Source organism: Ahaetulla prasina, chromosome 8, assembly GCF_028640845.1.
Source record: "Ahaetulla prasina isolate Xishuangbanna chromosome 8, ASM2864084v1, whole genome shotgun sequence".
Taxonomy (NCBI): domain Eukaryota; kingdom Metazoa; phylum Chordata; class Lepidosauria; order Squamata; family Colubridae; genus Ahaetulla; species Ahaetulla prasina.
Genome location: NC_080546.1, coordinates 23923070 through 23946002, shown reverse-complemented (window position 1 = coordinate 23946002; position 22933 = coordinate 23923070). Strand labels below are relative to the sequence as shown.

General features: G+C 38.8%; 2 protein-coding genes across 7 annotated transcripts in view; one reads left to right on the top strand and one right to left on the bottom strand.

Annotated features, from left to right (window-relative positions):
- TSPAN5 (tetraspanin 5) overlaps nucleotides 1–9444 on the top strand; it is a 76228-nt gene extending 66784 nt beyond the window's left edge. For both annotated transcript variants that reach the window (XM_058192099.1, XM_058192098.1), the window contains one exon: nucleotides 801–9444. In XM_058192099.1, the coding sequence (XP_058048082.1) occupies nucleotides 801–866 (66 nt within the window). In that variant the 3' untranslated portion in view covers nucleotides 867–9444. The remainder of the gene's footprint in view (nucleotides 1–800) is intronic.
- A 3051-nt stretch (nucleotides 9445–12495) lies between these two features.
- Nucleotides 12496–22933, bottom strand: part of RAP1GDS1 (Rap1 GTPase-GDP dissociation stimulator 1) — an 89141-nt gene continuing 78703 nt past the window's right edge. For 4 of the 5 annotated variants that reach the window (XM_058192095.1, XM_058192092.1, XM_058192094.1 and 1 more), the window contains 5 exons: nucleotides 21736–21861; nucleotides 21081–21220; nucleotides 19391–19517; nucleotides 17404–17532; nucleotides 12496–13169 (listed from right to left, as the gene is read on the bottom strand). In XM_058192095.1, the coding sequence (XP_058048078.1) occupies nucleotides 13042–13169; nucleotides 17404–17532; nucleotides 19391–19517; nucleotides 21081–21220; nucleotides 21736–21861 (650 nt within the window). In that variant the 3' untranslated portion in view covers nucleotides 12496–13041. The remainder of the gene's footprint in view (nucleotides 13170–17403; nucleotides 17533–19390; nucleotides 19518–21080; nucleotides 21221–21735; nucleotides 21862–22933) is intronic. The other variant, XM_058192093.1, reaches the window with a different exon arrangement.

Here is a 22933-nt window from a genome sequence, read left to right as displayed (position 1 = left end):
TGTGTATAGAGTAATTGATTTATTTTTGAAAAAAAATAAGTGCATTTGGGTCTCATTGATTTCAGCCTTGTAGTGAACTTGGATAATGCAGAATAAATTATAAATATTTTGCTGCAAATTATGATGGAACTGATGCTGCTTACTTTTTGATCACCCAAACATAGTGGGGCTGTTTCTGTAGTAGACTTCCAAAGCAAGCTGAAAGACCAATTAGGTGTTCTTTTAACTTAAGTAAGTAGTCTCAACTTGGTATCCTATTCTTATTCATAGCAGTAGGAAAATCTTTTGTTCCAGGTATGTTGTTTAAACCCTGTGCTGTTGAAATTTAATCTCTTTTCTTAAAACTTAACTATGACATTTAACTTTAAAATCTTAGAAATATCACCTACACCTGCATTTTCAGAGTTGCTGTTCCCAGGACAATTCTAATATAGTTTACATTCCTCTCATATATTAAAGACTGTTTTCCCCTCTCTCCAATTATTGCATGCTGGAAAACTTAATATTTCACAGTAAATGTGATTGTATTTGCATAGTACACTCAACTGCAAACTGGCCAGCCATGCAATATTTGAGGCCAGCATGTTGTGTACACCCAGCCACTACTGTTCATTTGTGGCCAAGTATGTCATGGGTCCCAGACAACCTGAGTGAAACATGCTTAACAAGGGAAAACCATTTCAACTTTAATGTGTAAATAGTAGCCATTGTGTTAAATTTTGTGGGGACAGTCTGGCTAACTCAAATTTCTGCATTTGAAAGTCAGCTCCAACTTAACGTATGCATTTCTTTTCTTCCAGATATTTGGTATATGCTTGGCTCAAAACTTGGTTAGTGATATTGAAGCTGTCCGAGCCAGCTGGTAAAACTCTTTAACGTAAGCTACGCAAGACTTGGTGGGGTAACCACAGTTCTCAGAAGACTCCATGTGGCCCACATGGACTCAAACCTGTGTGAAAATGGGGAACAGAGAAGTTTTCAGTTCTCAACTGATTAGAACAGCATCACACCTTTGTTTATTCCAGAACGAGCAGCTCCAGCCACCTAGGTGTGATGAATGCTATTAAAACCGCCAGTCTAAAATGTACTGAGCCATGAATCTCTACTGTATCCTTGACTGAGTGAACTGGAGGATATTTCTTCCATTTCACGTGGTGTGTGTGTGTGTGTGTGTGTGTGTGGCAAGTGGTCTGTGTCAATGGAACCTCAGTAGATGCGTCCTTTTGTTTTATGTGTTGCAGCAGACCCTCAATGAGGCAATTTTCATTTGCCATTAAAGAAGTGACCAGGAGACCTAATGTTTCTTTGGAAAGAAATCCCACGAAGAGGCAACTACTTATCTACTTCTCACATGCTTTGTTTTCTGGCAAAAAAAGCATCACTCTTCCACAGGAAATTCAGTCTCTGTTCTATTACGTCCTCTGTTGAATAACAACAGCTTTAATTGTTTTCCAGCCTCTTGCAATCTTTATTTCATTGGACTGTGGAATCAGCAAACTTCAGGAAAGACCTAAAATAGAGATAATTCTCCATCTGTACTAGTCGCTAGCAATATGTAAATGAAGAGATGAAAGTATTCATGCTTGATGGTTTGATGATGAGGTTGACAAATGTGATGAACTTAGAAGCAGAAACAAGCACAGTGTATTCAGTTTCTTGGATAAAATGAATTGTAAAGAAACAAATCTGTTTGGAATAGTTTTTGATATCTTTACTTCATGTAGTAGAGCAAATGCTTTTTGTCACATTATAACCCTTCCTAAGGATATCTTCTTATGCCCTCTTCATAGAGTTGGCATAAACATTTTAAAATTGCTACTCCTTTTTGATTTGCTCGATTTGAGTGGGCTTCCAAGTTCAAACAAACGTGAATGAAATGCTGACCAATTTGCAAGCTTTGGTTTGTGTTTTGTGCTGCCTTCATTACCACTTGGTTGCCATTGCATTGCATTTCCTTTTCTGTCTAGTTAAAATAGAATCCTGAATGAAATATGTATCTCTCCCTCATTTTTCAAGCAGGAGCAACATTTGAACAGCAATAGTGTGTGTGCTTGTGTATTCAATGAGAGCAATTGTGAGTCATTTTCTGTAAATGTGTGAGCATCTAGGTTTTTTTTTATCAGGGGTGTTCAATCTTGGCAACTTCACGAGTTGTGGACTTCAACTCCCAGAATTCCTAGCCAGCTCTGGCTGGGGAATTCTGGGAGTTGAAGTCCACAAGTTTTGAAATGGCCAAAGTTGGACACCTCTGTTTTAGGTGTATATGTATATTTAAGTACAATGGGAAAGAAAATTCTGCCGCTTCTGTGAAAAACAAACTGAATTTGGCTGTCAAGGATATGAATTTGGCAGTGGAGAAATGACAATCCTTTCAAATTTGGCGGTGACTTAAAATTATTGTTAAATGAAGTAGAACATGGAAAAGATAAATATTTGGGTTCTACTAGTGTGCAGTAGCTATTTAGAAACATTAACTTTCCCAGCCCGGTGTCACCAGAAGTGTTAGGGATACAACTCCAAGAATTCACAGCTAGCATTGATAGGCACCAGGTGGAGAATGTTGCCCTAATTTGAGAAGGAAGAGAAGTAAATGCATGAATGTCTTGTTCAACACTCCAGTTTTGTACACAGGGCTAAACATTCTAACTGCATCTGGTATGACTTCACACAATCTTTTGACTAGGTAACGGAGTTCTGATCAGGCTTCCAGAATGGGTAACTGAGGTTCATTTACACATGCAGAGCTCTGCAAGTTATATTTGTGTCAGTCTTCAGTGAATAGATTCTCTTAGTTTTTACTCGGTGAATTGCTTAAGTGAAGGAAACAAACAATGCATACAAAACATACAGTGGATGAAAATTGAATGAATTCTTATGAATCTCTAGTACTTGAATAGCTTAGTTGTAGTACATTCCAGAAACCAAACATGAAAGATGCTGATGTAAGATGTACTGAATAAACATTCCTTCTTTTTGCTGCTGTTGTACATTTCTGAAAAATTTCCATGTTTCTGCTTAGGTATAATAATGCTATAGATGTTTAACTTGTTTTCCATTTTTCTTTTCCTGTTTTTTTTCTTCCGTTACCAAGCTGTTTTATAACTGATAGATGGTTAGACCATCATATTATAGTGATAAGGTTTTCTTATTAATGAAACAAAGCTATATGGTTAGTCATATCATTCTATCTTTTGGTAAAATATGTTGAAATATCTTACTGACTGTACAGCATTAAGAGGTTGTCTTCTTGGTCCCAGTGGTGAATAAGCTTAATAACATTTTTATATATAGAGAAAAATGGCAATCATTTTGTTTGCATACAAAGCATGTTTATTTCTTGGAGTCCTGCAGGAAATCAGGATCTCTTATTTTTTTAAACTAGTTCCCTCCTTACTTTGTGTTGGTTGTGTCCCTTGGTGCAAATAGATAATGTAATTTTAATTATCAGGCATGTATTTGCCTTCTATTTGCCTATGCATGATTAAAATTCACATATTTCTTCCAGAATCCCACATTTGCTTTTAAAAAAAGGGTGAGCTTGAGAGAGTTTTCAAATAACTTTCTCTTAGCAAAGGCTCATTCCAAAAGGTAACGGAAAACATTTTGAATGTGAAATGTTTAGAGATATAAACAGAGTATTATGATCTTACCAAAAAGGTTCAGAGCTGGAAATGACCCCGTTTCAAGCATGAAACATCCTGACTAAGCAAATTTTTTGAGCTTAAAATATTTTGAACTAGAAATGTTTTACACACTTCTAACCCCCATAGTTAAACATTAATCTCAGAGGTGCTCCATCTGGCAAATAGAATTTAATTAATAATAGGCCCTAACTAATGTAAAGCTACAGTCTTTGCATCATGTAAATTTTACAACTGTAAGGTGAAGTTTTTTGAAGTAATAAAATAGGTGCCAATTATATGTCTATAGAGAGTGTTGAAATACTATAGGTAGTCCTCAAAATATGACAGTAATGTAGCTTGCCCATTACAGTTGCATGTCTTGGCAGTCGTTAGGTGAAACATCTCATCTAATGACCTCCCATCCCTGCTCTCCCCAATGAATTATTAAATGAATGTGTGGGTCTTTAAGTGGAGTGGGGTGCCTCCTGGATGAGGGAAGCCTTTGGAGACCTAGCCCAGGCCCACCTGCTGTGGCCCTCCCAAGGCCTCCCTCACGCCCAAGATGCCCCATGCCCCACTTCCCATGCCTTGGGTCCCAACAGGCCTTTTCTCACTCCCACTGAGTCCTCCCAGGCCATAGGCCTGATTTCCCCCCAGCCCCCATGGTTGATTCCATAGGCCTGATTCCCCCCAGATGACACGGTTGTGAAAGCTGTTGTCATTTTCTCCTTCCCCCAAAGTGGCAGCCACATTTGGGTCACCCCTGCAGGTTCTGGGGACAGACTGCTTCTTTTTGCTGCCTTAACAAGGCCTACACCTGTGATGGTGAACCTGTGGCATGCCCTCTCTGTGGGCATGCGCGCTGTCGCCAGCTGCTCCTCTGGGTTTTGTCACATGCATGCACGCTGGCCTGCTGCCCTCTCCTGGGTTCAGGCATGTGCATGCGCGTTGGGCAGACCTGTCAGGCACGCAGGCACGAACCAGAACCTGGAAGAGAGCAGCTGGCCAGTGTGCATGCGTGCCGGACGAGCTGGCCAGTGCACATACATGTGCCGGAACCCAGAAGAGCACTGGTCACCGCATGCATGCACACTGGCCAGCTGCTCTCTTCTGGGTTCTGTTGCTCCAGCATGCACGTGTGGACGCGCACACATGCGCACGCTCCAGTTTTGGCACTCAAAGGTTAGCCATCATTGGCCTACACCATGCCGCAGAAGCTTTCTATAACATTCAGAAGCTCCTGCAATGCAAACCTCTCTTAGGGCAGCGAAATGAAGCGATTTGTCTGGCAACTGCCGTTTTGTCTCCTCCTACAAATGGGTGAAGACAAAATGGCAGCCATATTTGGGGCACCACTGCGTGGCCCAAAGACAAACTGCTTTGTTCTGCTGCATTAAGAGGGTCTGCAGAACGCCGTGGAAGTTTTCTAAAGCGTTCAGAAGCTTCCGCAGCACAGTGCAGACCTGGTTAAGGCAGCCAAATGAAGCAGTTTGTCTGGCAGCAGCCATTTTGACCCTGGCCACAATTTGGATTGCTGCCACGTGGTCGGTTGTGTCTTCCTTTCACAACGTGAGCTCCGGAGACCTTCAGAAGATACAGTTAAGTGGGGGGCATGGATGGGGCCCAAGCACTGTGGGGTGGGATGGGAGGAGAGAGAGATGGCAGGGTGCTGCAGGGCCCCTGTGGTGGGTCATTCAAAGTGAATTATTGCAGGGCTGCAATTACTACTATTGCATTTGGGTTGGGAGCACCAAGCACAGGGGTGCTGCAGTCCTCGTAACTGACATGAGCTTATGTGTAGCCTTTTGGAGGGGGGGGCGCGGCATGGTAACTTTGAACATTTATTAAACGAACGCTCTTTTAATTAGGCGCAGAAATTGGATCTTTATTTTATTTATGTCTTTTAAGTTTTGTATAATTTTTATTCTTTTTTTAAGATTGTAAACCACCCAAAGCTAAGATGAGCGGCCAATAAAATTTACAAACAGACATGTAACTGGCCTGTCGTACCTTGAGGACTACCTGTATTTTGTAGCTTTCTTTGCAAATTCATATTAAATGTCATAAAGAAAAGGCAGCACACATAATAAGCGTGTTTGCCAGAGGGAATTTGCTGACCAAGCTCCACAATAAAACATGATATATTGGTAAATTTGGGTTATAGTCTGATTTCTCAATTCAAATAAGCTGGTCTCAAAAAGGACACACTATAAAATAGTGATGGAGAAATCAACAAACTGGAATAAGGGCAACGGTCATTGCCATTAGACAAGAGGTATCTAACCTTGGTAATTTGTACAACAGCAGCAATTACCTTGGTAATTTTAAGACTTGTGGACTTCAATTCCCAGAATTCTGGGAGTTGAAGTCCACAGATCTTAAAGATCTTAAAGTTGCCAAGGTTGGATACCACTGCACTAAATAGATGTACACTATTCGTGTTTTCAGGTGCTTTTCCTCTTTGAAAGGAAAGTGTTTTTTTTTAAAGAGCAAGAGAATGCACTATCAAATGATAGCAGAGTTTTCAGAAGCTTATTAGAGTGGGGAGAAAAAATTTAGAGGCGTTTCCAGCAACCAGAACCATGCAAGTATTTGGGAACAAAAAATGCTTGAAGGCAGCAACTCTCCAGAGTGAACTTTGCAAGTTTTGGTATGTGTCAGTTTGGATGTAAATGCTTAATGTTGAATGTTAATGCTCAAATGTTAAGAAGTTAAAGTTTGTAGCGGTTGTTCATGTCTTTTCTTTCCACATTTTTAGAATAATTGTACTAAATAGTACTGTGGTTATTGGCAGGAAAGAAGAGTCAAAAGAACCCCTTCAAATGATACCAATACATATGTCAAGCAAGTTCGTGCTTCATGCCTGCCTAACAAATTGCACATATGTTATAGATTGTTTTAAAGAATTTGTGTATCAATGTGTTGATACACATTGCTAGATCTCCCTACATATCACATCATGAAATTTGTATAGTATTGGCTTAGTCCTATGTTACAGAAACAACTTTGGGGAGTGGGTTCGCTAGAAAATTCTGTAAATCTTTTTTTCTGAAAAATTGTTGACTATTTTGGTTTTTATTATTGGTCTAAGCTTTTGCTAAAGAAACCGCCGTGTCTGTCTTGCGCTGCCAAATCCACCTTGGTTGAAATGTTCTAACTCCTGTTTTATGTCTTCTGGTCTGAATCTCTGGAAATCCATTTGCTTTGTTTGTTATCATCGAGCCAATTCCTGTTTCTATTAGATAGTCGTTATAGTGGTGTGTACATCTTGGAAATGTAAATAATAGCATGTCTGTGGAATCATTCCTGCATAGGTTTACACATATTAATATGTATTTATTTTGAGAAAATGGAAAAATCCCATCCATTTAAAAAAAATGTTTTGCATATCTATTGGTTGAAACCTAAACTGCTTTAATAGCCTGCCATCTAGTGTTTGCTGGGCACTTCTGCAATTTAATAAATTAAGAATTGTTTAATCGTTACTTTAATTCAGCAGCTTTACATGTTACTTTTTTTTTTTGGCAATGAATATAACTGTAAACTGGTACAAATGCAGTGGTTTCTGTTCTTAATCAGTAACAAAAGTAAAAAAAAAATCTGCACTGGTCACCATTATCAAAAAAGGACATGTGAATGAGGATATTCAGGGTATATCTTCTCTTAAATTGCTTGCTTAGTGATACACTTGAGAAAACATATTGGATGGCTCAGTAAGCCTGCTGTTTTTGTTCTGAACTGACTACATATTCATGTATCCTGTTCCCATACTTTAGCTTTTCACTACGGCTGCTTTCCTGAGAAGCATAGAATGGCAATTTACCGCAGTTGTGTTTTTACCCTCTTTCTGCCCCTTCAATAATCTTGTTCAGCAGGGAAGAAATTCAGTTTTCAAACAGTGGAGGCCTACAGTTTTATATCTGTCTAGCCATGGGCTCATCTTGGGCCACGTGAGATTTTGCTGAAGTTGCTGTATTGTGTGCCTTTTATTTCCCCCCCATCTTAGTTCTGTAAGACCCCGAAAGTTTTGCTTGCGAGTTTTTCAAATCTTACGTTGTGGATGCAGATTTCTCTTGATATGCTATTTCAGTTTCTTCAGTGGTTCAATGTCAACTATTGATGTTTGTAGACAAATTATAGTTCTCCCTTAATCTCTTATGGTAAAGTGTCAGTAGAATACATTTTTAGTGTTTTCATACTCCTGCCTTATCTTATTATGGCACATAACTCTTGTATGTGCATTTTATGACTGAGAACGTCACAGGGAAGGCAACTTGTTTGATTTATGGAGACAGGTAAAAAATAACACACCATCTTTTCGAAGGGCAGATGTATTTTAAGGCAGACTTACCTTTATTCCACAATCCTGCCCGCATTTTTCTTCTGCAGCCCAGTTCTTTTTTTAAATACCAATTTTTTAATAGACTTACTCTACAGAAATTATATCCTTCATTTTCATTTGGAAAACTAATTCCTGAATTTGACACAATCTAAAGGAAGAATGAGGTGTTATACCTGAAAAAAGATGGGGAAACAGCCCATTTTACATGTTTATTCCTAATGGGGTTATATTAGATGATATATGAACATTTATGGCTGGACTGTAGGCTTGAGGTGATGTCTCCTGAACATTACAGGAAAATTTTAGGTTCTCTACAGAAATTTAATCCAGGTTGAAGATGCTGTTCTTATTCCTGTGCTCTTTTTTCAACACTGTAAGGTTATATCATGGATGAAAATACATGATTTTTTAGTATGTATATGTTGGTGTTGCCCCTTAGTCTTGTATAACTGTGCTTTCTTGTTTTATGCCTCTGTGTTAATTGCATATAACACAGAAAGAGAACTTGCATCCTTAAGTATTGTACAGGATATCCCAGACTCAGCTTGTCGGAATGGAAATCTTAGTGTAGCTTATTTGTGCAGTGATAGAGTAAGAAATGCAGAAAGGCCTGCCTAGGGAACATAATTTAAGTCTCAGAATCGGTCTTATGAAATCAGTTTAGGTAAAAATCTAAAACAGCCCTCCCTAGCAAGTTGCCTTGGTCTTTAAACTCCCAGAATTCATTTCCAACATTCCCAGAAGTACCCTGATTAGAAATTTCATTCAGCATGTAACTGACCATAAACGTTAGAACTGCAGTGCCTAGCAGAAGTCTACCTGGAACAAGTATTTCTGTTTATTTTCAGAAAATTGGGAATGGGGCTTTCTAACTTAAGTCAGGTTTAGATACGCTGTATTAACTGCCAACCTTTTCTTCTAAACCATTGCATGTCATAATGAAGGCAATGACTGTTGTTACCATTGTGGTTCTGCTACCCTTTTTACTGTATTTGAATGTACTTGTGTGGAAAGTCTTGTACATTGCTGAATTGATTGTAAATGCCAATTACACTTACTGATAATGGAAAGTATTGTTACAAGGAAAGTGCATGCCTGTATAGCTTGACTGAGATTTTGTCATCTCACTCCCACATGCTCCTATTTGATCTCAAAGTGGATATATCTTACCTAATTTATCATTTATTTCGCACTAGAATGTGTTATATGGTAGCCATACAGCTTTCAGTGGATAAAAATTGAAATTTTACATGAAATTAACACAACTATTTTGTGTTAGTTTTGAAGGTATTGAAAGTGAGATACATCATGCTCTTTGTCTTTTTTTTAAAATAGAAGCAAATTTTCAGAATGTTTTAATACATTTATGAATATAGTTTTACTAGTTGTGCAGTATTCTGTATTTTACTTGAAATAAATCATTTTATATGCAATTTGTTAGTATGATTAGTTTTACAAATAAAATGGAATGACACTTTGGCTCTGTTCCTTGTTCTCACATATTTAAAAGTTCAATTTAAAGATTTCCCTGGGTGTGTGGGAAAATAAACAGATGCTGAGATGGAATGTGATAAAATACTGCATTTGTGATTAATGAATCTCTGGTGAGCTCCTTTATGTCATAAAAGCTCCTTGTAAAGAAAAAGTCACGTAATTTAGATCTAAGAATCTTTGTTTTCATTTGCAATAAATAGAAATATACTCCATTAGATCTCTGGGTCAGAACTCCCAGAAATCTTGGTTGGTTCCTTTGTTGGCTGAAACCTACCAGAATTGAAGTGCAAAACATTTGGCAGATGCCAGATCACTTGCTTGTTGAGGTATTGAATGTATAAATAGGCAAAAGAAAATATAGTACAGTAAAACCTCAATAGTTGACTACCTCCCTATATTGACCTCCCTAAGTTGACCTAATTTTCATAGACCAGGCTTACACTATATGTACACAATAGAAAGCCAACCTCTCTATATTGACCACCTCTGTAAGTTCTATTTTGACCACCTAGACCTTGACACACGGTATTAATTTACTCTCTAGTCTATAACTTGACCAGTTGAGTCCAGTCTGCACCAAGGGCAAGAAAAATGAAATGCAGAATTGGTAGCAATGACTTTCTTTCAAGAAGAACATCAAAGAATACATTTTTTTGACTGATTCGGCAGTAAAGATGACAACATCTTTAATGCTGACGGGTATGGACTCTTTTTTCAAAGCAATGCCTGACAGGAGCCTCGTTATGAGGGATGACAAATGTAAGAGTGGAAAGCTTTCCAAAGAATGTTTCATAGTTCTGTCCACTAGCTTAACCGGAGAAAAGCTAAAAGCTTTGGTGATCGGTAAATCAGCAAAGCCATACTCATTCAAGAACCTGCAGTTCAAAGACCTTTCCATCACCTGGAAAGCTAACAAATCTGAATGGATGACTGGTGCCCTACTTGAGGAGTGGATAAGAGGTATTGACTGAGAAATGAAGAAATGGTCCATTCTCCTTGTAGTGGACAATTGTCCTAGCCATGCCCAGGTGAATCGTCTGACAAACGTGAAACTGAAATTTTTGCCTTCAAACACTGCATCAAAAATTCAACCTCTCGACCAAGGCATAATAAAAACATTCAAAATGCAGTGCCGCGCCCAGCTTCTGCAGTGAGTCATTGCTAAAATGCAAACCTATGGTCCATCTGCAGAAGCAAACTCCTAACCCTAACTCTGGCCTGACCCTAACCCTGACCCAGAAACAATTCACCGAGGTACAACCCAGCCGAAAAGTGCTAGAAGCAGCTGATGATGGAGAAGAATTAAGTGAGGAGGACACAGAAATTGCAGATATTCCAAAAGAAGAGGATGTCAGTCATTTGATAATGCAGTTACAATCATTTGCCGTGGAAAAATGCCCAGGAATGCTGAGTGGTATAGCCAGTGTTGAGAGTACTTTTTTTGCTTGCCTTCATAAGAATAAGAAATAGTCTAAAACTGAGTCTTTTTCAGAAAAGTTAAACCATGAGAAAACAATACATACATAAATGTATTGATTTTGTATGATACAGTATTGTATGAATGATTTTCCTGTATGCCATTCTCTAATAAAAGCTGACAATAAAATGATACATGTGTACATATTAGTAGAGTTGTTCTGCATGTTGACCACTTTCCTTCAGTCCCTTGGGTAGTCAACTTTCAGAGGTTTTACTGTATATGTCTGTTGAAAACTTGTAAACCAGATAAATTGAAGAGATGAGTAATCCTTGGGGCAGAATTAAGGCAGTTTTAGGAAAATATAATTGTTCCTCATTCTTCCATAAATCCCTAACGCTTTAAAAGCATTTCAGAAAAGAACAACTGGTCAGGTTTCAGATTTTGAATGTATATTCTTATAGTTTCTCTGTCAAATCAAAGAGATTGAGGAGAAGAAAGTTAGTGGAAGTAGCCCTACCATTTTATATATGATTGAAAAAAGCTCTTGCATAGGTTAAAAAAAAGTTAAGTATATTTAAATAAAATCAACTGACCTGAAATGCCTCCTTTTTGCAGGATCTGGGATAAATATGTTTAAATTAAATTAAATGCTCTGCCTCTTAATCTCAGTTTTAGTTTAATTCAGCATGTTCATACTAACAATCTAATAAAGGTACACATTATTAGCTGACTTTTTAACCAAAGTGTCAGGATGATTATATAATTTAAGGCTTGCAGAATCCTGCATGTGAAATCAATCTTGCATATTTTAAGAGCACACTGACAAAAATGCTTTGATTAGAAAACATTACTGACTTCTCACCAAATGAAAGCAAGGCTGGGGACAGCAGGTCTAAATTTTTGTGACTTAAAGCTTCGTTTAAAGTTACTTTAACCCCAACCTAAGGTTGCTGCAGCACTCAAACCAAGTGGCTATTGCTTAAGTTAGTCCAAAGTGAAATAAAGCAATGGGCAACTGGGAGACTTCAGACTCATTTCAAAAGCGTGCATAGAATCCCCAATGCTCTGCATTTATGTAGAACAAGAGCAAAATGGGCAAGGTGCGGGAAGAAGAGAAAATGGAGGTTTTAGAATGGGAATGATGTATTTTCTCTATTCAGATTCTGGTGCTCAGATTTGGTTTCTCTTTTTGGGACCAAAAAAGAGAAGTAGGCAAAAGTACTTATGATTTAGGATGCACCAGAGGTGGGTTTCAGCAGGTTTTGACCAGTTCTGGAGAACCGGTAGCGGAAATTTTGAATAGTTTGGAGAACCAGTAGTAAAAATTCTGACTGGCCCCACCCCCATCTATTCTCTGCCTCCCAAGTCCCAGCTGATTGGGAGGAAATGGGGATTTTGCAGTAACCTTCCTCTGGAGTGGGGAGGGAATGGAGATTTTACAGTATCCTTCCCCTGCCACACCCACCAAGCCATGTCCGCAGAACCTGTAGTAAAAAATTTTGAAACCCACCACTGGGATGCACGTATTCTACTGGTATAGCTTATCACACCATACAGCTAGTTTTTGAAGGCACCACGAAAATAAACCAGGATACAAAGACAGACCACAGGTAAAATGTGTGAGAGCACTGGATTTTATTGGTTTTATCTCTAGGTACCACAGGATTGACATTAGTAGGCAAGACCAGTGAATGAGCAGCAAGATTTCTTCTCCTCTTCCCTCTTTCGTATCTAAAGCAGCAAAAAGAGAGGTATGCCCCCAAACCTCATCTCAACAGTCTTGCTGCCTCTACTGAGGAAAGCAGGGAGTCTGAGGGGAGGTGTCATCACGGTTGTACCACTTTTACATTATTATAGGACTACAACATGCACATTCTAGTATGTGGCCCAAGCAACAAGACTACAAGGAGAACGACAACAAGGCTGCAGATTGCATGTATGCGTCTGCTGTATGGATAAGAAAGACAGGATCCTATGACAACTGGCTATGAGTGTTTTAGAAACCTTATTTAGAGAGAGGTACCTACAACAGTGCAGTGTGGGGATGCTACACGCATGCATTCGTGACAGTGGAAAAAAACATGGCTGGAGTAACAGCAGCAGGACAGGACAAGAGGTGAGATCAGTGACATGATGCTAATGTGGATCCGGTGCTCCCTTCCTCAGCTTTCCACAGCGAGTCTCTGCTCTGTGAGGGAAGCCTGCTGGGCCACCGTTTTGTTCTCGTGGCTGCGGAGTTTTGATACGACTTCTAGGAAAGTCAGGCTTTGCACTTCCTTGTGAAGAGGTTCTGTCAAACAAGAGGTAAGACTGTTACTTCCCTGCTGGGCCTTTCTGGGAACAGCTGCTCTTTTGTCTGCATTTTCTAGGAAGCTGAAATGAATGCAGACATTGTGAAGGCACCACTTGGCTGGTAGGGAAAACGGGAGGGAGCAGAAAAGTGGCGTCCTTCAAGTAGCTCAATGCAAATTGCTCTTTCCAATTCCTTAAATTGTATAAAGATGGGGGAGTAAACATTCGGCCTGTATAAAGTACAACGGAACAATCTGAAAAAAAAAAGAAGAAGAAGCTTCCATTCCAGAAGCCTACTAAGAAATGTACACAAGCTTGTGTTGTAGAAGCTATTGCTGGAAGAGAGAAAAAACAAAACCAAAATTTTAAAATCTTTCTTTGGCCTGAATCAAAGTCTACCAGAGCTAGTATCTTCTTGATGTGTGGGCTTGAGTTTGCCCAATCAGTCTTGCCTGTACCTGATACAGCAGGTGTTTGGAGCTGCTGCCTTGAGAAAAATGTAGCTCGTATTGTGCTACGCTCAGCTTCATTTAGTGACAGAGACTAATTTCCGTTCGAAGGCTATGTTTGTATGACAGACTAGGACTAGGCTAACCTTTTTCCGTCGCGTGCCAAAAGTTGGGGGAGGGGGGATCATGTACGTATGTGCCCACACCCATAATTAAATGTCACCCCCCCCGCTTTTGGCATGGTATGGCCCGGTGGGCCCGTTTTTTGCCCTTCTCAGGCTCCAGAGGCTTTCTAGGAGTCTGGGGAGGGCGAACCCCCCCCCGTGGTCCTCCAGAGGCCAGAAATGGCCCGTGCCATAGGTTCGCTATCACAGGGCTAGGATAAAAGCTCAGCTGATGCCACATTTTCCACATCAGGCATCTTAATGGTTTGGAACTTAAATTAAAATAGCCCACCATATGGAATTTCCAGAAATTGGGACTAAGCTTAATTTTAACAAATGGTGTATTTTGGAAACTGGAAATGCATCAGATTGTATGACACAGTAAACTGAAAGCTTTATTAAAGGACTGCAGTCAGCAAAGGATAAAATGGAATAGTGCACAAGGCCTTTAAATTGTGTACATAGCATGTTGTGCAAATGCAGCTTTTTATTAGACGCAGTTGAAAACTTTCAAAATTCCAACTTGCTTTCCCACAAAAACATATTCTTAGAGTGGGGACGGAAGGGGAGGGCTCTGGCATCCCTCCTGTAATCTGTATCTAAAATGAAAAAGTATGCTGATGACAGCTGGTAAATTTTGACCATCATTGCCAAAGCAGACTGCCTCTGCTTTCACAATACTCAAGAAAGCAATAAATTGATCCGAATGATCTTGAGGAAAAGCTAAGTGGGATATACCAGGTGTGGTCAGGTGAAACAAAACCATTCTGGAAGAAGGCAATGGCAAACCATTTATTATTGCCAAGAAAAGTAAATGGATACGTCCGTGAAATCACTAAGGGTCAAGTTTCATTGGAAGGACTCAAACACAGGAGCCTGTGAAAATAGCATATGGGCATTTTTCCTCTTAGAAAGCATGCCCCCACCCCCTTGCCAGTGGAAGACCTGCAAAATGAGAAAGCAGGTTTAGCTATTTGAATTTGCTTTTTGTTTGCCCTCTGCAGGCAGAGGAGGCAAAAGTTGGAAGATAAGAGCCATGCTTTTTAGTTGGATTATAGCAACTCAATTTCCTGGCACTTTTTGGGGAAGCAACTGGGCTGTCTGGATTCGTGCTCAAAACCAGGACAATCCCAGCCAAACCGAGGCCTAAGTGTTCTCTTGTGTACTTTAGGATTTACGTATACCGGTACTTGCGCAAGTTAAAACTACATGCCAACCACAAAGCAGCACCTGACCAACCCTGGCTGATCTGGAAAAGTCAAGTAAAGTTAGATTAGGGGTGTCAAACTCGCAGCCCACGGGCCGGATGCATCACGTGCTGGCCACGCCCATCCCTGGTTTAGCAAAGGGGAAAAAAGTCACGATACGTCATGTGATGCTGCAAGTTTGACACCCGTAATCTAATTTATTTAATATAATTAATATTATAATTAATTTAATTATATCAAATTAACATAGTTGTATACTTTTGCTTATATATATGTTTTTCTTTTATGATGTGTTGTTATTTTATGTCGATGTTTGTGTATACTGTTGTGACAAATAAAATAAAACAAAAAACAAAAAAAAACTTTGCACACAGGATGGCAGTCTTCTATAATACATGGGCAATCTAATACTTTGAATTCTTTGCTATCATGGACGTAGCACCAGATAAGTAGGTTTAGAAAGACAATTGTCAATAATCCTGTGCTGAAATCTTCCATTTATTCCCGGGGAGTCTTGAGTGTTTCTTTCAATTTCTCTTGAAATTCTGTTTGTGCTTGGTTCTTAGAAGTAGCACATCTCTAGCTTTTGGGACTGCCTACATTTACCAGTAAGATGCCTAGTGGGAAAATGTAGGAAGCCACTGAAGCCACAGACTACTAACAAGTTAATGGTAAAATGGAAGACAAAAATTAACGTGTTTTCCTTAGCCAACTTTTAATAAATGCTTAGAACTGATGGCGAACCTTTTAGACATTGAGTGCCCAAACTGCGTGTGCATACCCAGACTTAAAGTTGGGTGCACACATGTGAACATGCGGACATGCATGCGCAAACACGTGGACATGCGCAGCAGAGACCCAAAGACCTGCTGGCCGGCGGGAGGCGGGAGGCGGAGCATCTCAACACTGGCAGCACAGCAACAGATCAGTTCTTTTTCTTTTGTGAGCTTCTGTTTCGTCGTTTGCAGGGAAACAGAAGCTCACTAAAGAAACGCCACAGAGATCTGACCTGGGGCAACGGCGCACGTGCCAGCAGAGATGGCTCTGTGTGCCACCTCTGGCATGCGTGCCATAGGGTCACCATCACGGGCTTAGAACTTCCTTGTCTCCTTTGCAACAAATTTCAAAAACAAATACATGTGAAGCGATAGGAAAAAAAATCCAAATGTTTTTTCATGGTGTGAATTCTTATCACACATTTAACAATATTCGTAACTCATATTTTAAATAGTTGGGAATATGATTAGTCCACAAAATATTTTGTTTTTATCTTCTGTTCAAACATGACAAGCTTAATTCTAATTCCAAAGTTTGATTATTTCTTTTCCCTTTTTCCTCACTATAGTAAGTGGCAATGAGCTTTAGAAAAGTATCCTTTCATGTCAAGAATTGGATCTAAAACGTATTTTTTAAAAAACAGTATGTTTTTACTGACCTATGAATCTTTTTCACTGTTTTCATATTTTTATTGATGAATAAATAAATCTATTTAGAAATGAATTCAATGGACGATATCTGCAATTTATATGGATCAGCTGTCATATTACACTGTGTCTTTGGGTCCTGATCTATACAAATAGTCAATAACATAACATAATAACAAGGTTGGAAGGGACCTTGGAGGTCTTCTAGTCCAACCCCCTGCCGAGGCAGGAAACCCTACACTATTTCAGACAAATGGCTATCCAACATTTTCTTAAAAATTTCCAGTGTGGGTGCATTCACAACTTCTGCAGGTAAGTTGTTCCACTTATTGATTGTTCTAACTGTCAGGAAATTTCTCCTTAGTTCTAAGTTGCTTCTCTCCTTGATCAGTTTCCACCCATTGCTTCTTCTTCTACCCTCAGGTGCTTTGGAGAATAGTTTGACTCCCTCTTCTTTGTGGCAACCCCTGAGATATTGGAACACTGAGATATTGGAATAGTTATCTGGCATTCTAAGCTAGCTGTAAGCCAGATAAATTTAACCATAATTGTTTCAAGGTTTAAACATACAATGGAATACAGTGGTGGAAATTTAAAATGGTAACATGATATTCAACTTCCTGCTACCTCTTTTTTTTTTTTACTGCATATAGAAAAAACTTACAAGGACAATGCTGGTGAATCCCCCTCCCCTCTTCCCGAATGTGTTAGGTTTCTAGTCTTGGATAAGTTCTGCCTGGAGACAATTTTTGGATATATAAATATAGAGATAAGTTTACATATGGGGTTTAATTACCACAGAGTTGAATTCCCTACTGTTGCAGCTTCAATTCAAATTAACAAAATTTAAGCTGTCATAGAAACCACCTTGGCAAAAGGTATATTTGACAAAAGGTATATTCTGGTTTATGTGTGCAGTTGTATGTACTCATTCTTGCTCTTAAGATTTTTCTGATCTGACATGAAACAAAATTTTGGAAAACTCACCTGACCCCATAAGTGCACAGATCAGCACCATGGAATTGTACTTGATTTCTGGTGCGCTTCTCTCGTCTGATAAGAGCCGGTGTAGAATCTGCACTAACTGTGCACTTTCAAGGTCTTTCTCTGCGGTGGCTGTGAATTCAAACAGAGGAGAACTGTAAATCAGATACTGTAGATGGCTTGTTTTCTGCTATTTAGTGTATGCGTGTGTTGTGAGGGGACATGATATTCTCATTAACAAGTTAGTTGATAAGGACTGGGTGGTGCATCTTATTAAATGGCTTCGCAGATGGCGAAGAAAATGTACTCATGCTACTGAAAATTACTTCATCTGTTCCTTATTAAACTGGAATAAGATATGTACCACAGGGCTGTCTGGTGTTCATTTTTAGTAATGAATTGGAGAAGAGATAAAAGAAATGCTTACTAAATTTAAATTTGCAGAAGGTGCAATATTGGATAGGATAGCTGACATTTTAAAACAATGCTTTTCAACTCAGGATACACAGAAATAGGCCAAGTGGCCCAAAAATCTCTTCTGCAAGCTGACAAAAGAGAAATTAAAGCTGCTGGTCTCCAGTTAACACACGGAAGCAAAAGGAACTGAGCATCTCAGTCAAAACATTTCATGGACTCAAAGATTGGTTGGAAATCTTAGAGTCCAAGATTGGTACAGCCTCTGAAAAGTTAGGTTTTTGGAGCTGATTTTATTATAGATAGATAATTAGATAGATGATAGATAGATAGATAGATAGATAGATAGATAGATAGATAGATAGATAGATAGATAGGCAGAAAGATATAGATAGAATAGATGATAGATAGATACCATAGATGGATAGATGATAGATAGCTGATACAGAGATATAGTCTTAGATATATTAGGAAACAATATCAATACAAGCCCCACTTTTTGAATGTGTGCAGCATGTGTACAAAAGGGGCACAACATACATCATGGCACTCTGCCCATCTTGCAAATCTTGACACACAAACCCAATACTGTTGCTTCAACTCCTGTTACCTGCCTATGGATAACATAAGGTAGTAAAAACTAATTGCTGCATCACAGTTTTAAATCTAATATAATAATTAAATCTAATATAATAATAAATGGTAAACAAAATAATTGTGGAAATGCGTATTTCTTTTTCTGTAAGTATTTATAACTTGGGTTTTATCTGTTTCCTTCAACAGAGTGACTGTTGAAACAAATTCAAAGTGATCTTGAGAGGCTGGCGATCTGGGTCAACAAAAGCAGGATGGGACGGAATAAAGACAAATGCACAAGTTCTATGCTTGTAAAAAGGAAATCCAATATACAGGAATAGAAATGTGCATCACTTGGCTTTGTAATAACATATAAGGACCTTAGAACTGTAATTCATTAAAATCCGAAAATAACTGTAGGAGAAGGAATGGCAGAGCCAGGGGGAGGAGTAAAAAGCAGGATTAGTTTAAGGGTTCTCATGTAGCCACCACGGTCCCCCTTGACTGCAGTTGACCCTCATCTAACTCTAACCAGCTGTTGACCATTGAGAAGATTCCTGTGCATAGACTTTTTGCAATAAATCAGTTAAATTGAACCTTCACATGGACCTGGTTTCTGGGTCTGATAATAATTTATCTGTATGAAATGGTTGACTAAAAGGCAACTGAAATTTTGGATCACTGAATATATTTCAATAATTTCACTGTTTTCTACAGTGATCAGACTTTACTTTGATTACTCTGTAATGTTCTGAGCGCAGGTTTTTAAGAAATTCAGAGGAACTAAGACAGGCTCAAAGAAGGGCACTGAGGATGAGTGGCAAGAGTGGAAGATAAATTCTAGGAAGGATTTAAAGCTATGTATAGGGCCACGTCTTTCCACCCATTGGCATATACGTGTACACAATTCTCAGTGACATAGTATCATGGGTTAATATGTACAAGGCCTCTATCATTGAAGATGAGATAAATTACAAAACATTAACCACTGGATACTTACCTAATTCTAGAGCTGCTATTAATGCCAGAGCAACGAGAGCTTCATTCTGCATTATTACATGTTCACTAGTTGCCATGGTAACTAAGTGTTTAATGCCACCACTCTGAACAATGGTCCTAATTACATCCTTAAAAGAAAAAAGTAACAGAGAACATGAAGCAAGATTGCAGTGCATTATAGATAAATACAACAGGCCAATTTGTTAATTTTTCCTTCTATTTTTTTAAAAAAATATGCTAGTTTTGATTATAATAAACTGCTTCTAGACTTTAATAAACAAAGGGCGTGTTACCCTTTGCTACTGAACACTGGAAAAGATACCCAGGCCCACAGGTGGTCCTTTTATCAGTTTGCTGTATTCTATTCTACCCTGACCATTAGTAGATAGCTGTAGTTACATCTTATGGAATCAGCTTGCTTATTGTTAGATTAATTATAACAAGCACCATCTCACTATTCTGTGAAATGAAAAATTCAATGCACACAACCAGCAATGACATGCCTCTATGCAGGGAAAGGACACAAATTTATTAATTTAATTTGCTGTCAAGCTTACAATGTTTGTTTGCCTTGTTTAAGAAAACTGCTTGATGAGTTTTTCATAAATGTTTTAAGTAATGAGACAATGACTTCAATAGTGAACAGTGCAACATAATGGTCTATTTATGTAATGGGCAAGGTGAAGTTCTGCCTGAATTATTGCAATAGACTTTTGTTGTTGTTGTATTCAGTTGCTAGGTTGTGTCCAACATTTCCAATCCCATAGACTATAGTATGCCAGCCCCCTCCACTGTCTATCTGAGTCTGCCCAAACTCACATCCACTGTGTTGATGATACTATCTGCGATCTCATTCTCTGCTGTCATTTTGCTTTCAATCTTTCCCAATATCGGTGTCTTTTCCAGTAAATTGCAATAGATACCAACTATATACCTGCCATCCTATATAGGAATATTTCTTATCTTTCTGTATCTATAATGTCATCATCTTGGCATTTAAATTAAATTGTATAATTTGACTTCATATAAAATGAAAGCATGCTGACTGGGCAATTCTGAAAGTGGAAGTCCACACATTTTAAAAGTTGCTAAGTTTGAAAAACACTATCTAGCAAATCCAACAAGGCAGAATCCATTGCAAGATGCTAAGATTAATTCCAGAGCACTCAAATAAGGCTACATTATTTTGTAGGCAAATTTGTAATCTGCAACCCGGTTAGTTGTTATCTTCCTAAGATAAGCTATAAGTATAGTTGGTTAACACACTTTGAAAATTTATCCCCAGAATTAGTCTTGGACATTAATCTCACATACATCCATTTACAAAAGAAGGTTTTTCAATGGAAAACGTGAAAGAAGTTCAAAAACATTACTGAAAGTAGCAACCCTCTTTTGAGAATGGGTAGATAATAGTATAGTGCGGTGTTCATTTTTCCCACTTGGTCTGGACTGACTGCATGGATCATACAAAATACCAGAGCTAGAATCTTCATCAGTAATCATTAAGTAGAACATCCCTCTTCCCGTCTGCATGTCCATCAAAGCCAAGCTCTTTGGTCAAAAAAGGTTATGCATCCATGATGTTGACCAACGCGAGAGCATGGTCAAGTCAGGAAACGAGGGAGTACCGTTCTCTCACTGAACAGGCATCACACTGTTAGATTAAGGAAGTTTCAAGCAACATCACTTACTTTGGACTTGCTGTGTCGTATAAGAGCAGACAGTAATCTGTTGGATTCTCCCATCACACCTGCATGATCCTTGGCTTCACACCATTCCACTAGTCTTTCAACCAGCTTGACATTCTTTCCCAACTGCTCGGCAGCTTCTGCTGCATGTATTACAAAGGCAACATTCATTTTAAACAGAAAAGAAACAAGAAGAGCTCCTTCCCCCTCTCCCCCTTGAGATGCTACTTATGGGCCTTTTTTTTTTAAATGTAAGAAAGCACTTAGAAGTAGCAGTAGTCACCCATTTTCTAAAATGACACTTTGTGCTTGACCCCTGTGAGAATCTTGTGGGAGTTCAAATCACTTTGTTGTAATTAAAAAAACTGTTCACAATTTTCCTGAGGTATTTAAAAATGAAAGGATGGTTTTGTAGAAGCATATCATAATGGGCATATACGACATTCCATATCATACAACTGTTAAATCTACCGATGAGTCAAGCTTTTAAATGTTATGCTATACACAACACGAGGCCTTGAAGCAATTCATTAACTGTCCTCCTTTTGCATATGGATTCAATTTATTTGAAGGATTTCCTTCGAGGCCTTTTCTTCTCATGGAAAAAAAAAAGTTAGCAATGGATCAAAAGTTCAACAAAGAAAGCAGCTTATTTTACCTTGTGCATCTATTAGCATTCTTAATGTGCCCAGCAGCTTGAACTGAACAGGTGGCATTTCGGATCTGAGAAATTTCAATACTGCTTCTGCCACACCAGCTGACAGCATTTTTGCCTTATTTACAACTGTGGAATAAAACAACAGATATTATCTCAGAAGAATGCAGAGACAATGCACTTGAACTACAACCGGAAGGTTATTTTTTTAGGAAGCTCTCTTCTTTCCTAAAACAATTAAAGGATGAGAGTTGGTGAAGATGTTCAAATTCAGATCCAGATTTGATTGGGCAGTGGCAGGGCCCATTAGCCACAGGAACCCACATGCGTAACCACATAGCCTTTATATATTGTTGTTGTTGTTAGTTGCGAAGTCGTGTCCGACCCATGGACAACATTCCTCCAGGCCTTCCTGTCCTCTACCATCCTCTGGAGTCCATTTAAACTCATGCCTACTGCTTCAGTGACTCTATCCAGCCACCCCTTTATATATAACCTGTATTAAATTAAAAGCTAACCTGCATTCCATTTAATTGTAAAAGGAGAAAAAAAAATTAAGAAAAAGAATTGTACATGTACTTTCAGGTTCTATCAACTTTTCAAAGCCATCCAAACAAAAGTTAAATCACAACATTTTTTCATGAATGTTAACCAATAAAATTTGCATTGACTGGTGTTCTTGAACTAGGTGTGTATGTTGGAAAATACGCTTCTTTCCATGGGTCCTAGCAAGCATAGAATAAAGAATAAGTCACTTTGGACTGTGAACTGGGACAGAAGGTGAATTGAAGCCAAATCTGTTATCTTTCAAGCTGGCTACTTAGAACAGTTGCTTCACTACAGCTAAAGTGCACAACTCCTCTACAGCAGGGGTCTCCAACCTTAGTAACTTTAAGGTTTGTGGACTTCAACTCCCAGAGTTCCTCAGCCAGCAAGCCTTAAATTTACTAAGATTGGAGACCCCTGCCTATAGGACCCTAACATCTGATTTAAACTACACTTTTCTTGATAAGGGGACTCAAGACTCCAGGCATGGGATTCACTCTGTATTCTAGCTCTATAGACAGGGTTGTAACTTGAAGAGGCGCCCCCTCTGCTGACTCTCCCAGTTTCAACTACACTTCTGACTACTTGCTGTCTGACAATTCTTTTATATTAACAACAATCATAAATGTATATGTATATTCATAATCATAGTTGC